This window comes from Sapajus apella, unplaced genomic scaffold, assembly GCF_009761245.1.
Source record: "Sapajus apella isolate SASKATOON/1434 unplaced genomic scaffold, GSC_monkey_1.0 scaffold3, whole genome shotgun sequence".
NCBI classification, from domain to species: Eukaryota; Metazoa; Chordata; class Mammalia; order Primates; family Cebidae; genus Sapajus; species Sapajus apella.
This window is the reverse complement of record NW_022436943.1, coordinates 64,138,071-64,153,016: the sequence shown is the minus strand read 5'-3', so window position 1 is coordinate 64,153,016 and position 14,946 is coordinate 64,138,071. Positions and strand designations below refer to the sequence as shown.

At 61.5% G+C, this 14,946-nt stretch overlaps 1 protein-coding gene across 1 annotated transcript in view; it reads left to right on the top strand.

The window, feature by feature from the left end:
- Window positions 1-7,755, top strand: part of GPR20 (G protein-coupled receptor 20) — a 13,089-nt gene extending 5,334 nt beyond the window's left edge. The window contains exon 2 of the mRNA XM_032254473.1: window positions 3,427-7,755. Within this exon, the coding sequence (XP_032110364.1) occupies window positions 3,451-4,506 (1,056 nt within the window). The 5' untranslated portion in view covers window positions 3,427-3,450 and the 3' untranslated portion in view covers window positions 4,507-7,755. The remainder of the gene's footprint in view (window positions 1-3,426) is intronic.
- Window positions 7,756-14,946: the final 7,191 nt, after the last annotated feature.

The window sequence follows — 14,946 nt, the reverse complement described above, 5'->3', positions numbered from 1 at the left end:
CCACACCTGCCCCTGCCCCCCACACCTGCCCCTGCCCCCCACACCTGTCCCTGTACCACCACACCTGCCCCTGTACCCCCACACCTGCCCCTGGCCCCCACACCTGCCCCTGTACCCCCACACCTGCCCCTGTCCCCCACACCTGCCCCTGCCCCCCATACCTGCAGCAGGTGCTTTGCCTCAGCGGAGCCCCAAGGCAGCCCTGCAGGGCAGCGTATCGGCCATTCCCACTTCACAAGAGGAGCAGCTGAGGCTCGGAGAGGACCCGCCCAGGTCAGAGCCCTCACTCCGGGCTGGCGGGGGCAGTGGTGGTATGGGAGCTGGACCCAGTCTAGGCTGCCCTCCCCAGCTGGAGCTGAGCTAGCCCCGTGCCCTTGGGGTCCTCCGAGAGAGCTCGTCCCTTCCTCTCAGCGTTTCCCGAGTCTGTCCTTCTTCCATAAGGACAAGAACCCCCAAGGGAGATTCTATTCTGCCCACTCTGCAGAGGAGGACAGTGAAGCTAGAGACTGTGAGGCCACATCGTCTGTTCAGAGAAGGAGGCAGGCTGTGGGGGGCCCTCCGGGCCGGAGCCGGGGCTCATGGCCACGCTCCAGGTCCCCACCCTGCTGGCTCTGCACTCACTGACCCCCAGCCCTGGAGAGCAGCTCCCGTTCCCTCTGTTCTGTCCCCCAGGAAGTATCTGCGTGTGAGTGGGGAGCAGAGCGGGCCTGGCCCGTGGGGAAGAGAAGCCTCCCAGCCCTGGACAGCACCCAGGCCTGAGCCCCAGCACCGTGTCACACGCTCAGGACGCGGGGCCAGCCCCTGCCCCTAGGGCTCTGGCCAGCTGGCTTCAGCCATGGAGTCTGCTGTCTCAGACAGGCCCAGGGTACCCGCCGGGACGGAGGGAGGTGACAGAATCATCTCCCCACACCCAGGTTTGGCCTAGGGAAACAGGGCTTGGGGACAGGGCCATGCCCTCCCCCCCCACACCACCGCCGCTCAGGCCAGGCTTCCAGGGCAAGGCAGAGCTGTGGAAGGTACTAGTGACCCATTTAGCAGATGACGCTCAGGCTCCCTGGCCAGGCCCAGGTCTCAGCTAAGGGCAGAGCCAGACTCAGACCTGGGTGTCTGTGCTGGTGACTGCTCGTCACCTGGGGCCTCCCGAGAGCAGAGTCTGTGCCTCTTCGGCGGACCCTCAGTGCCGGGAATCAGCGAATGCTTTGCTACCTTCCTCTCCTCACTGGTCTGGTTTCGGGGTGTCCTGCACGTTCTGCCCATCCCCCCAGAGGCCTCAGAGCCCCCACACCCCTGGCCAAGACCCCAGCACCTCAGCCTTGTTGGTGAGCCTGCTGACCCGCCCTGGGGAGTTTCCCCGGGGAGCACAATCTCCAGGGACCAGAGTCACCCTGGGACTAGCTTCCAGAGGAAACGTTCTGTGTTGTTTATTATCTGTCTCTGATTGGGGCAGTCCCAATCCAGACAAATTGGAAAAGCCACAGGCACACAGAAAGGAATCCCAAAATAATTTTTGCCATGCGGTTCCTTGGTCCAGCTGCGGAGCTGCCTCCACCCTTCCTGACCTTGTTCTGTCCACAGCAGGGGGACCCATCGATGGCCTCCCTCTCTTTCTGGGGAGCTGCTGGGGCTCCTGAAGCCCACAGCCCTGAGACGCCAGGTCGCCCGCCCCCGTGTCCCCAGCCTCCTCCCCTCCCCTTGCTGCCTGCTATGCCCCAAACCCCTTGTCTCTGGTGGCACACCTGAGCTGGGGGAGGACTGAGCTATTCATCCAACAAACACACCCATCAGTGCCTGTGTGCCAGGGCCTGGAGGTGGAGAGCCTGCTTGCAGTCAGAGGGAGCTGGGAGATGAGCCTGGGCCCTGGTGTGCTTGGGGTGGCAGGAGGGGCTGGGCACAGGCCCGGGCAGCACTCGGCCCCTCCCAGCAGCCTCCAGGGTAGCACATGCCCAGCGCTGGGGTCCCAGAGGCAGAGGGCACGCTGGGTGACCTCAGGCGGGCGCTGACCTCTCTGACCCTGAGGAACAAGGTGGCCCTGCACCCGGAGGGACCTGAACCTCTGAAAGCAAGAGTTCTTTTGCTGCCCTGAGCTAGGCCAGGGGCTGTTTGAAGGCAGGACTCCTTGTTCCCCAGGGTGGGATGGGGCCATGCGCTAGTCCAGTCAGAGGGAGTGGTGGGGCAGGCTGTTTACAGCCGGCAGCCACCAGGAGGGGACAGGGCAAGGGTCTTCCCTTCCCCTGCAGGTGGGGGAGGGGCGCTGTGTGGAAGGAACGGCCCATGTGCCCCCCCAACCAAGGCCGCCGCTGCCTCGCCCAAAAGTCTTCCCCATTCTCCTGAAAAAGCCAGAAATGCCCTTATTTGGAGGGTCAGCCTGGCTCTAGGGTGGGGGTGGGGGCATTAACCCTTCATTTATAAATAGAGGGATAAATCACTGCCGAGTTAAACACGCCAGGGCAGGAACATAAACAGAGTGGGTGGCTCCCGCACAGCCCCTCACCCGCCCCCCACCACCGGCCCCCCCTTCCCAAGCCAAAGCGTAGTGTTTATTTGACTCACACCCTGGCTCCAGGATTCAGCCCCAGCCAGCCACCCCACAGGGGCCACCATCCCCTTCTCTGTAGGTTGTGGGGAATCACAGGGGTGCCCGCCTCTCAGGGCCAGTAGGGGCCTGGGGTCCCCGGTGGGACTGGTCCTTGGCCCCCATCCAGCCCCAGTGGTCAGCCTAGCTCTCTTTGTAAAGGTCCCTCATGGGGACCCCTGTCCGGAGCATTGCCCTGACGCTGGCCTGGGAGGAGGCGAGAGCAGATGGGTGGTCCTGGAGGATGGGGGCCATGATGGTGGGTGTGGGGACAGGGGACTGGGTGGGGCAGTCAGAGGTCCCCACTATGGGCAAGGCTGTGTCTCAGCCACCAACTGTGCTGGCACTGCTGTGCTGACACACTGGCTCAATCCCCTGCAGCAGTGTGACCCCAATGGTACATACCAGGAAGCAGGCCGAGAGGCCACGGGACCTGCTAGAGCATGCCCACTAGTCCGTGGCACAGCCGGGGCCGGAGCCAGGCCCTGGAACTGCAGACTGGAGCCTGGTGGTCTCACCCTCACCTGCTCTCCGTCCTGAGGACGGCCCCACCCCGCGCGCCTTTCCACCTCCTCCTCCTGCCGGGATGGTCGCAGAAACCTCCACATTTTGCCAAAGCTCCATGCTGGCGAGTGCCAGGGCTGGAATTTGAAGCCTTGTCTGACTCTGAAAGCCTGTGCCTTTTCTGCTGATGTCTGAGGCTCCATCTGGGTAGAGCCAAGGGAGCAGGCATTTGAGTCCCGGCCAGGCGAGGGCATGGAGGTGTGGGCTGCTGGGCGTGCAGGGGCAGACAGGCTGGCTGAGGTCTGGGCCTCAGGGTGGTGCCTGGGGTGACCCGGTCTCCTTGCTTCCAGGCCTGGGGTGTGCTGGCCGCCGCCATGCCCTCTGTGTCTCCAGAGGGGCCCTCCACTGGGGCAATCCCCAATGCCACTGCAGTGACAACAGTGTGGGCCAATGCCAGCGGGCCGGAGGTGCCCCTGTTCCACCTGTTTGCCCAGCTGGATGAGGAGCTTCACGGCGCCTTCCCGGGCCTGTGGCTGGCGCTGATGGCGGTGCACGGAGCCATCTTCCTGGTTGGGCTGGTGCTCAACGGGCTGGCACTGTACGTCTTCTGCTGCCGCACCCGGGCCAAGACACCGTCAGTCATCTACACCATCAACCTGGTGGTGACCGATCTGCTGGTGGGGCTGTCCCTGCCCACACGCTTCGCTGTCTACTACGGCGCAAGGGGCTGCCTGCGCTGCGCCTTCCCGCACGTCCTCGGCTACTTCCTCAACATGCACTGCTCCATCCTCTTCCTCACCTGCATCTGTGTGGACCGCTACCTGGCCATCGTGCAGCCCGAAGGCTCTCGCCGCTGCCGCCAGCCTGCCTGTGCCAGGGCCGTGTGCGCCTTCGTGTGGCTGGCCGCCGGCGTCGTGACCCTGTCGGTGCTGGGCGTGACTGGCAGCCGGCCCTGCTGCCGTGTCTTCGCGCTGACCGTCCTGGAGTTCCTGCTGCCCCTGCTGGTCATCAGCGTGTTCACCGGCCGCATCATGTGCGCGCTGTCACGGCGGGGCCTGCTCCGCCAGGGTCGCCAGCGCCGCGTGAGGGCCATGCAGCTCCTGCTTACAGTGCTCATCATCTTCCTCGTCTGCTTCACGCCCTTCCATGCCCGCCAGGTGGCGGTGGCACTGTGGCCCGACATGCCGCACCACACCAGCCTCGTGGTCTACCACGTGGCTGTGACCCTCAGCAGCCTCAACAGCTGCATGGACCCCATCGTCTACTGCTTCGTCACCAGCGGCTTCCAGGCCACCGTCCGCGGCCTCTTGGGCCTCCACAGAGGAGACTGTGAGGCCACCAGCGGTGACGTGGTCAGCATGCACAGGAGCTCCAAGGGCTCTGGCCCTCACGCCCTCACCCAGGCCCTCGCTAATGGGCCCGAGGCTTAGTCAGCCGGGCTCTGCCAAGGGGCAAAGGTCAAGGCACATCTGGGCATGCCAGCCTAGACACCCACCATGCCGGGGGTGGCAGTTGGTTTCATCTCGATTGATTGGTGATGGCCACCTAGAGCACCACTTTAAGAGTCCAAGGCCACTGTGCTGTGGTTGATTAGCAACGTCTGCCACTGGCTCCAGATGGGGTGTGGTGGCCTGAATGCCAATGATTTGCTGTTCCTGGGGTATAGTGTGCCCACTGAAAACTCGCAGGGGTAGCCAGGAGCTGCTCCTCACTTTGGCCATTTTGTCCCCAGCAGGAGTTCCTCAGAAACAAGGACAAAGTGGATTCCATTGATTAGAAGGATAAGATGAGAAAGAAAAAAAGGACAAAGATTATTTAGGGATTGGGAATTCCCAGGAGAGCCAGGAAACACCCTGGAGAGGCACCCCTCCAGCACACACACGCGGGGGAAGTACAAGGACGGGAAGAAGAGGCCGGCGGCATTAACGGTGCATTAATGGAGGCGGAGGGTTGCCGTGTCTCTGCAAAACCCCCACCTGAGGCCTCGGTGAATTGCACAGTAAAAGGGCAGACACCCACAGGCCGCTGTGCTGGGGGCGAGCACTCTGGTATCTGGGTCGACCTTGAACCTGCAACAACCCACAAAGGACAGGCTGTTTTTCAATGAGGGGTCGAGTGACACACACAGGGGCCACAGCTGGGAGATGGCAGGGTCAGAATGAAAAGCAACCCCGCCTCCTCCAGTGCCCTCGACCTCCTTCCACAGAGGCTGCGCCGTCTTCCCCCAGCCCCACTCTAGGAATGGCCTCAGAACGAGCCGCCTGCTGTCCCAGGCAACAGCAGTGCTCCCGGCCCCATCCTATGGATGAGAAATCCAAGAACAAAGTCACGCAGCAATGACCCCAGGCCTACCAGGCTGTGGCCACCATCTCCCCATGCAAAGAGCCCTTTTTCTCCCCTCTGGGGGCAGAGAGGACTTGACCAGCTGCTCTGGCCCAGCTCACTATGCGTCCCCACGCCCTCACTAAGGAGGGAGCCTTTCTCTGGCTGGGGACTCTGACCACCTCTTCTGAGCTGGGCTCCAGGACTGTCTCCCACATGTCTTCTGCTGAGTGTCCAAGCTCCCATGAGCCTTTCCGGACTGGTGTATGGTAAGAGGGCCTGTATTGGGGGAGAGGAGCTTGGGGCATCCCTGGCACCTCTGGCTCCGAGGCCCTGCCCTCAGACCTGGCCATAGCCACTGAAGCAGGTGAGATGGACTTGGGTCCCCAGGCCAGGCCTTTGGCTACAGAGAAGTCCTGCATGCTCAGGGTGGCCGCGGCCCGTGTGGCTGGGAGCAGGAGGGGGAGGAGGAGAAAAAGGCTGGGGCTCCCCAACTCGCCTCTAGGCAGTCTCCTATCTCCAGTTCAGGGGCCTGGACTTAATATCCCCATGTTACAGATGAGGAAACTGAGGCCCAGAGGGAGAAAGGGGCTTGCCAAGGGCATAGAGTAAGTGCCTGAGTCATCCAAGGCCAGTGTCATCCTCACCATCCCCAACTGTGGCTGTGTGGGGCAGCTGGAGTGGGGTGCTGGTCCAGCGGAGGCAGCCACAGCCCAGCGGAGGCAGAATGGGACAGCCCCTGAGGCTGCTTCCTTCCTTGGTATGGATGCCCAGGAAGCAGTGGACATCATCATGACCACCAGCATTCTTGACACTCACCAGGCACCAGGTGCAATTCTGGAACCTTCCCCCAGCCCCCAGCTCTCTGGCGCTGCTCAGAGAGGGACCGTGGCTTACCAGATATGCACGGTTCCCCAAGGCAGAGGGGCCCGGCTTTCAGGAAAGGAGGCAGCTGGGGACGGGGCTGTGCGTGCAGAAAAAGCCCGTTGACCCCAGGAGCAGCCCTCCCGGCGGCTTTCAGGCAAGCAGGCACTAAGGGTGTGCCATCATTCCCAGGGCTGAGAGCCGACACCTGTGAGGTCACGCATCTAGAGCTGAGGAGTGAGGGGTCGGGGCTCAGGTGTCCTGCCTAGCCCAAGCCCAGCTGTGGGTGTCTATTCCAGGGTCATGTAGCCCAGCAGTCCCTGAATGGCTTTCTCATCTGGGACCCCTCCACCCACATTCACAAGTCGTCCAGGGCCGGGGCCTCTGGACTCTACCCCTCCAGGGGCTGTGGGTCCCCCTGCTCCATCTTAGGGGGCACCCAAAGCCCCAGAGACTACCTAGTGGCTCTCTCGGCCCTCAAGCAAGCTCTGCACATGGCCTGGGTTGTGACACCCCTCTACCCTTGGTCCCACACTAGACTGTAAGACCCCTCCAGGCCAGGGCCACAAGGGGGCAGGGGGGCAGCAGGAAGGGGTGCTCAGGCGAAGGGGAACAGCCTGGGCAAGGGTGAGGCCAAACCCGGCCTCCCTGGGACCAGTGGAGGGCCCACCACGAAGCTTCCCAGCCCCTCCTCTGCCAGCGTTCCCTGCCCCTCTGGCCTTCGGCCTCCCCCATCAACGCCCCCCAGCCTGGCTCCATTCCTGGTTGTCACTCTAATTCTTGCTAAAGAGTGAACGGCTGACAGTCAAAGACCGCTGTGCTCGAAGGGGCGGGGCTTGTCATTCTCCTGGAACAATCCTTTTCTTCAGGAGGAGGGGTCTCTAAGGCGGGTGAGCCAGGCCCCCCTCCTTGTCCCCAGGTCTGAAATCCCATCATTCAACGTGGGTTCCTCAGGCCTCAAAGACTTCTCAGACTGCAAGAGGCCTGGAGGGGAGGGCATCCTGTCGGAGGAGGGCCATCCTCAGACCTCTGAGAACTGCCTGACACTCCCCCATGCAGAACCCTTGATAGGTGGGCCTCAGTTTCCCCACACCCCACTCCTCTTTCTCCTCTCCTCAGCCTTACAGCTGGAGGGCAGGGGACTGGGGGAGGGGGTCACCCCAGTGCCCTAGGCGGGGCCTCACAGTTCCCGCAGCTGCCTGATGGCTGGCTCCTTCCCACGTCAGCCTCCTCTGTGGGCACCAAGGCCCAGAAGCCTCAGAAGTCAGACCAAGACCGTCCTCGGTCCCACAGGGCAGAGATGAGATCTGTGCGCGCCCCTCCCCACGCTCTCACAGGGGCAGGGCGTGAGATCTTCACGCCCCCTCCCCACCATGCCCCTTTCCAGATTTTCAGAATGCCCAAGTGACGTGAAATGGTGTGTGTATTTATAGCCGACGTAAACAATCTCCTTAACGAGATGTCCTCGTCCGGAATTAAAGCTGTTTATTCTATTCTCGCCCACGACTCAGCCCCTCGGCTGCAGGGGGGCATGGGGCTGGGTGGGGACCCTGCGCCTCCAACTCCATGTCCTACAGACCAGGGCTCCACAGGGGGCAGGGGCAGTGATTTCGTGGTTTTGTCATCCCTGCTGGGAGGCAGATTTAGGGGCCTGGAGCCCCACCCAGCTCTGATGAGCAGGGGATGGATGGGGCACAGGTGGCTGTCTTGCCAGCAGGGTATGGGCACAGTAGCTGGGGTGGGGGCACGGACTAGCAGGACGAAGGGCTCCTTCCCTGATCCCAACTATGCCTACCCAGGTCAAGGACATGGAGGTGGGCAAGGCAGCCAGACCACCCACAGCCACCAAGTCCTATCATATCACCAGACGTATGGCCTAAAGGGACCAGCTGGCTCAGCTGGTCCAACACCCCAGGGAGAAGGAGGACCGGCCTTCTTATGGGCCTTCCGCTGTGTAGCCCTCTTCTCTGAACCTGGGTTTGGGGTGATCACCTCCATTCCTAGAGGAAAAACTTAGGCTCTGGGGTGGCCAAGGAGGAGGCTCAAACCAGGGCTCCGGGTGCGCATTTGTGGATCTCTGGCCTGGCCCCGAGGAGCTCCGGGGCGGGGGGGCCGCACAGGCTGGGGGCTCATCATTCCCGCTGTCTGGCACCCACGGCAGCCGGAGGCGTCTGGAGGTAAATATTAGGGCCTGTTTAGATTAAGCTCCATTAATAGCAGGAAATGTCGCCTGGGTGCCTGTCCCAGCTTCCTGGAGGCCTGAGGCCTGGGGTGCGGTGGGGTGCATGGTCTGAGCTGGACACCCTGCCTCCCCGCCCCCACCCCCGTTCGCCCTGTCTGAGCTGACGCAGCCCCAGCCTCCCTGCCTCTTCACACACAGCCCTGCTCTCTCCTTCAGGGCCTCTGCAGTCCGGGACTCTGTGTTCCCCACCCCATCACCTCCTGGGGTAAGGCCTCACGGGATGAGAGGGGACCCACGGGGCCACATCTGCCCACCCTCTGGAACTGCACCCCCACCCGAAGGGCTATGTGTGCCCAATTCACAGAAGAGAAAGCTGACGCTCAGAGATACCAGGGGACTAACCCAACGCTCCCAAGCGCCACCTAAAAAAGGAGCTTGAATTCCCCTCCAGCCCTGCCTGACTCCAGGGTCAAGGCCACCCCTACCTCCTGACCCCCCTTCAGGAGGCACAGAAAGCTGTGGGCCCGGGAGAGGAGGCAGTGAAGCTCAGCTGAGACAGGTAAGGGCCTTGTGGCCTGCCCTGGGGTGGGGCGGGAGTGGGGAGGAATCAGCTCCCAGAGGCAGCCCCAGGAAGAGCAGGGCAGAGGAGGGGGTGGGCCATGACAAGCGGACGTGCCTGGCTGGGGCTGGGCACAGGCTTCTGAGCCTGTGGGTCATGGGCCAGGAGTCACGGAGCAGGTGGTCCGAGGAGGTGGGGTGGGGACCGTCCCGGGGAGGGGATGGCCAGGGACAGGCCTGGGGACATGAGAGTGTATGTCTCAGGCACCGTGTATGAGAGTGTATGTCTCAGGCAGCTCAGGCACCGTGGCGGGGGGTGTCTTGAACACCAGGGCTAGGGAACCATTTGTTCTTGAACCCCTGACCTTAGGTGATCCGCCCACCTCGGCCTCCTAAAGTGCTAGGATCACAGGCGTGAGCCACCGCGCCCGGCCTGGGAACCATTTGTTCTAAGCTCTAAATTACAGACGGGGAAACGGAGGCCTGAGACATACACCTCAGCCACGTCTCTTATGGGTGGAGCCGAATGAGAGGAGGGAGGGGAGAGAGGGGGCAGAGGGGAGGGGCTGCGGCTGGACGGGCCAAACAGGCCTGGCGATACGGCTCTGCCCATGAGACCACACTCTCGTGCCCCGGCCTGTCCCCGGCCATCCCCTCCCCATGGATGGCCCCGACCCTCCTCGGACCACCTGCTCTGTGACTCCTGGCCCACGCCCCACGGGCCCAGCAGCTTATGCCCAGCCCCAGCCAGGGCCGTCTGCTTGTCACGGCCCGCCCCCTCCTCTGCACCTGCTCTTCCTAGGGCTGCCTCTGGGAGCTGATTCCTCCCCGCGCCCACCCCCACCCCAGGGCAGGCCACAAGGCCCAGCCTTGCACTCCAGACTGGACGCTGCCCTACCTTTTTTTGGTCCCACCAAGCCCTCAAGGACTAAGCTCGGATGTCCTTGTCACCACCTGGGCTCGTTCTGGGCCTCCAGCTGTGTCTACCTAACCCTCCCCTGCGGCACCTCCCCGAACTCAGCTGGAGCCAAGGCCAGGTCCCCTGCAGAGCCCCAGGGAGTCCCTTGCTCTCCTGGCACAGCTGCGGGGTGCTCAGACCCTACCCCAACGTGGCCAGCCCCAGGGAGAACTGTCAAGTGTTGGGCACAGGACGGGGTCACCCAGGAGGGCTCCAAGGAGGAAGAGGTGCTCTATGTCCTTTCCTCCTGGGCCTCTCTTTGCCAACCTGGGCCAGGAGGGACTTCCTCCAGATGGCTCCCAGCTGGGCCTCTCCTGTGCCGCTCACGCCTGGACGGGCCAGCAGGGCCAGGGGTGTCACACCCCATTTTACAGATGAGCTCACCTGCTATGACCACACACCTGCTGCCCCGTCCAGCTCGGCCCCCTCCAAGCCTGGGCCGTGCTGCTGTAAGTGGGAGCCTAACACAAGTGCCCAAGTGCCCCCCACACCCACCCAAGGGAGGCAGCAGAGGCCTGGCAGCTCAGGGGTCCCCCCGAGACCTCAGCCACGTCCCTGCCCCTCTCTGGGCCTCCGTTTCCCCGTCTGTAATTTAGAGCTTAGAACAAATGGTTCCCAGGCCGGGCGCGGTGGCTCACGCCTGTGATCCTAGCACTTTAGGAGGCCGAGGTGGGCAGATCACCTAAGGTCAGGGGTTCAAGAACAAATGGTTCCCTAGCCCTGGTGTTCAAGACACCCCCCGCCACGGTGCCTCTGGGCCTTGCCCACCTCCTCTGCTGCCCCGGCCCTCAGCACAGCCTCTGCCCATCAGGCCTGCATGGGGACTCCCTCAGAAGTTGACATCACGGGCTGACATGGGAAAAGCGCCCTGTGTTTCTAAACCAGCCCCAGGCTCTGTGTCCGTCCTTCTCCTGCAGCGCCCCAGAGCTTCCCAGGACACCAGCATGGGAGTCCTGGGCAGACAGGGGACCTCCCTGAGCACCACACCACAACCCAGGGAGGCCTCGGGACACTCCGTGCTGAGATGGAGTGAGGGTGGGGCACAGACCTGGGCGGGAGGAGTGGACCAGGTGGGCTGTCGCTTGTCCTGCCCTGGAACGTCGGGGATCCGGGCGCCTCTCTGGCATGTCACAGGGTGCCGTCTGACCACCCAGTGAGAGCTGCCCTTTGGACTGGCACTTCACTCCAAGGGTCTATCAGGAAATGCCAGTCATCTACGGGCTTACCATTTTGATGACATGGTAGCACCATTGGGTTTTGGGGAATCTTCGGTATTTTGCATAAAGGGAGTCCACAGGCATCCGCAGCCACCAAGCGTCCCGGGGGGAACAGAGACTGGCCATCTGAAGCTGGTGTGCCTGGGTGGGGCTCCCAGGGGACAGGGAGGGCTGGGGCCACCACTCTCCCAGTACCTGCCCCACTGCCCATGAGAGGCCCAGCCGCTCCCAAATGCCTTGCTCATTCCGCAAATTATTCTGCTTGGAAATGCAGCAAAGGAGCTACCTGTGGGGACAGAGGGGCAGCAAGGAGGCCCAAGACCCCTCAGACCTCAGGTCCTAGGCCAGCCTGGGGTCTGAAGGGCATCGGATCCCCGTGTATTGCGGGCATGCAGGCGGTACCAGTGGCCTCAGGACTTGGGGTCTGGAGCATCCTCCAATCACTCACCCCCACGGGTGCTCCTAGTGGCCTGGTGGGGCTGCAGGATTGAAATCCCCACCTCAGCCATCCTCTCCAGAGCAAAGCCAGAGCCCTAACTCAGGAGATCGCAGAGGGGCCGCCGCAGCCCAACCCACAGCCGGCCTCCAGAACACAGCCCAGGCCCCAGGATGTGCCACCCGCCGGGCCCCAAATCGCGCTAGCCCCCAACCCTGTGCAAGTTACCCATCTCCCCGGAGCCTCCGTTTTCTCCTCTGTCAAGGGGAGATAACAGACACACTGCCTGAAGGCAAGCGTGCGGGAGTGGAATGAGTGCGTGTGTATCTTCATGTAGGCATGTGTTATGCCTGCCTGCATGTCTGTGTGTCCACATGGGCGTAGGCGTGTGTGTGTGTCTGAGTCTGTGTGTGTGTCTGCGTGTCTGTGTGAGTCTGGGTGTGGAAGAGTGTGTGTGTGTGTGTGTGTGTCTGTGTGTGTGTGTGTCTGTGTGTGTGTGTGTGTCCTAGTCCACTTTCTGTTGCTATAACCGCCTGTCCAGAACACCACAAACTGAGTAATTTCTAATGACTAGGAATTAATTGGCTTAATAAATTCCGGAGGCTGGGAAGTCCAAGATGGAGGGGTCTCATCTGGTGAAGGCGAGACAGAGAGACAGAGACAGAGACAGAGAGGGTGCCAACCCTGTGTCTGTGTATCTGCGTCTATGTACATGTGTATGTATGTGAGTCTGTGTGTATGTTTGTGAGTCTGTGTATGTATTGTATATGTGTATATGTACATGAGTCAGTGTATGTGTGTGTGTCTGTGTATGCAGGTGTATGTTTTTGAGTTTGTATATAATGTATATGTGTGAGTCAGTATATGTGTGCATGTACATGCATGTATGCTTGTGAGTCTGTGTATGTGCCCATGTATGTGTATCTGTGCATGAGTCTGTGTGTGTCTGTGTGTGTATGTGTGTGAATGTGTGTGTGTATGTCTGTGTATCTGTGTGTATATGTGAGTCCATGCTTGTGTCTCTGTGTGTCTGTGTGAGTCCATGTGTCTGTGTCTGTGTGAGTCCATGTGTGTGTCTGTGTGTGTGAGTCCGTGTGTGTCTGTGTGAGTCCATGTGTGTGTCTGTGTGTGTGTAAGTCTGTGTGTGTCTGTGTGTGTCTGTGTGTGTGTGTCTGTGGGGGGGGGAGTGTGTGTGTGTGTGTGTGTGTGTGAGTCTGTGTGTGTCTGTGAGTCTGTGTGTGTGTGTGTCTGTGAGTCTGTGTGTGTGAGTCTGTGTGAGCCTGTGTGTGTGGGAGAGTGTGTGTCTGTGTGTGTGTGTGTCTCTGTGTGTGTGTGTGTGTGTGTCTGAGTCTGTGTGTGTGTCTGTCTGTGTGAGTCTGTCTGTGTGAGTCTGTGTGTGGGAGAGTGTGTGTGTGTCTGTGTGTGTCTGTGTGTGTGTGTGTGTGTGTGTGTGTCCTCCCATGGTGTTTGGCACTCAATTTGTGATTGAACTGAGCTAGTGAAAGGAGCAAGGCTGTCCCTGGAAATCCCCAGCACGTTCATTCATTAATTCAATCAACAGTTTCTCTACCCGCCCTGTCCCAGCTATAAGTTGAGGGTCTCACTCCCAACAGAACATCTGCCGCCCCCCACCGCCCACACATGTACACGCACCATGAGCACAGCGGCAGACCCCTCCACTGGGGCTCATTCCCCTGGAGCCAGCCCAATTTTACCTGAGCTTCCCCTGGAACTTGCACTCAAGTGGGGGTGGGCAGAGCTGAGGGGGCACATTCTGGGCCCCAGCCCCTCCAGGTGGCCCCGGCCCCTCCCACCGATCAGCTGGGAATGCCAGCCGGATGGACGTGCCTGGCGCATGTGGCCACCAGGTGGCGCTGCTGGCCTGAGAGAGGCTGCAGAGGCACCAGGACCCTCTGATCTTCCTCCGCAAACTGTCTCTCCAGGCCTGGTCCCCAGAGCTGCGCAATCCGGGAAGAATGCTCAGAGGATCTGTGACTTCCTGACCTGCCTGGGAGAGGTTCTGGGACTGAACCTCATTCCAGACCCTCCCCTGTTAACGTCTCTTTTCCCACCTAGAGGAGGGCTTGTGCTTAGGTCACAGCCTTGGGAGAGCACTCCTCATCACCTGAGTGGCCCTGCAGGTCCCTTTGCCCTCCTGACATGGGGACAAGTGAGAGCGTCTTCACCGCGTGCCTGCCCCTTGCCGGTCCTGCAGACAGGGTGTGCCCGGGGTCAGAGCCTGACTCTGAAGCCGAGTCCCAGGCCCTGCTGTGCCTTGGCTCTCCATCTGTACCCTCGGCTCCTGCCTCTGTCCCTGGGGAGGAAGGCTGAGGCTGGGCACTGAGCATGAGGCAGGAAAGGGCAGCGTGTGACGGTGCGTCCAGGAGGAGGCGGCCTCCGAGGGACAGCTGGAGCAGGGGAGTAGGGGGCCGCGGTCAGGGCGAGGGGCCAGCGCTGCAGGCAGAGCACACACTGCGAAGAGGTGTCCTGAGGGCAGGACACGCTGGGTCTTGAGGAGTGGGCAAGGCTTTGCCCCCGGGTGTGAAATGGGCCCCAGGACGTCGCCAGACAGGGTCTGCTGTTGACTGGCAGTCTCTCTTCCTTAGCGGAAAGAAGCCTGGCCTCTGCTCCTGGACAGGGGTCTAGGGTTCTCCGAGGGTTGGAGGCCGTCGTCACTCACCTGGGCATGAGTTCTCTGCACCCTGGAGCCAGCTGCACCCCACGTGTAGGGCAGGCAGGTGCTCGGTGTGCCAGAGGGAGCACAGGCCTCTCTCAGCACCATCTCAGGGAAGCCCTCAGTAGCCACGCCTATGGCCAAGAGGGGCTGTGACCTGCCCAGAAACAGGACAATTGTGCCCTGGGCAGGCCACAGCCTTTCTTGGCCTCAGTTTCTCCCTCCGGAGCATGGGAATAAAGATTCCAGCCAGGCATGGTGGTTTACACCTGTAACACTGTGAGGCTGAGCAGGTGGATTGCTTGACCCCAGGAGTTGGAGCCTGGGAAACATAGGGAGACACTGTCTCTTTGTACACACAGATAGGAGTCCCACCACGCCTCCAAAACCTAAACTGCCCACACCTGCAAGGTGTGTGTAAGTCGGGGGAGGGGAGGTGCTGAGAGTCAGTCAGGAAGGCATGCCGTGCGGAGTCTCAAGTGCCCTCCATGACAGGCAGGCTAGTTCCTGCCTCCTCTGCACACCCAGACAGGAAGGCTAGCTCCTCCCTCCTCTGCACACCCGCACAGGCAGGCTAGCTCCTCCCTCCTCTGCACACCCACACAGACAGGCTAGCTCCTCCCTCCTCTGCACACCCACACAGGAAGGCTAGCTCCTCC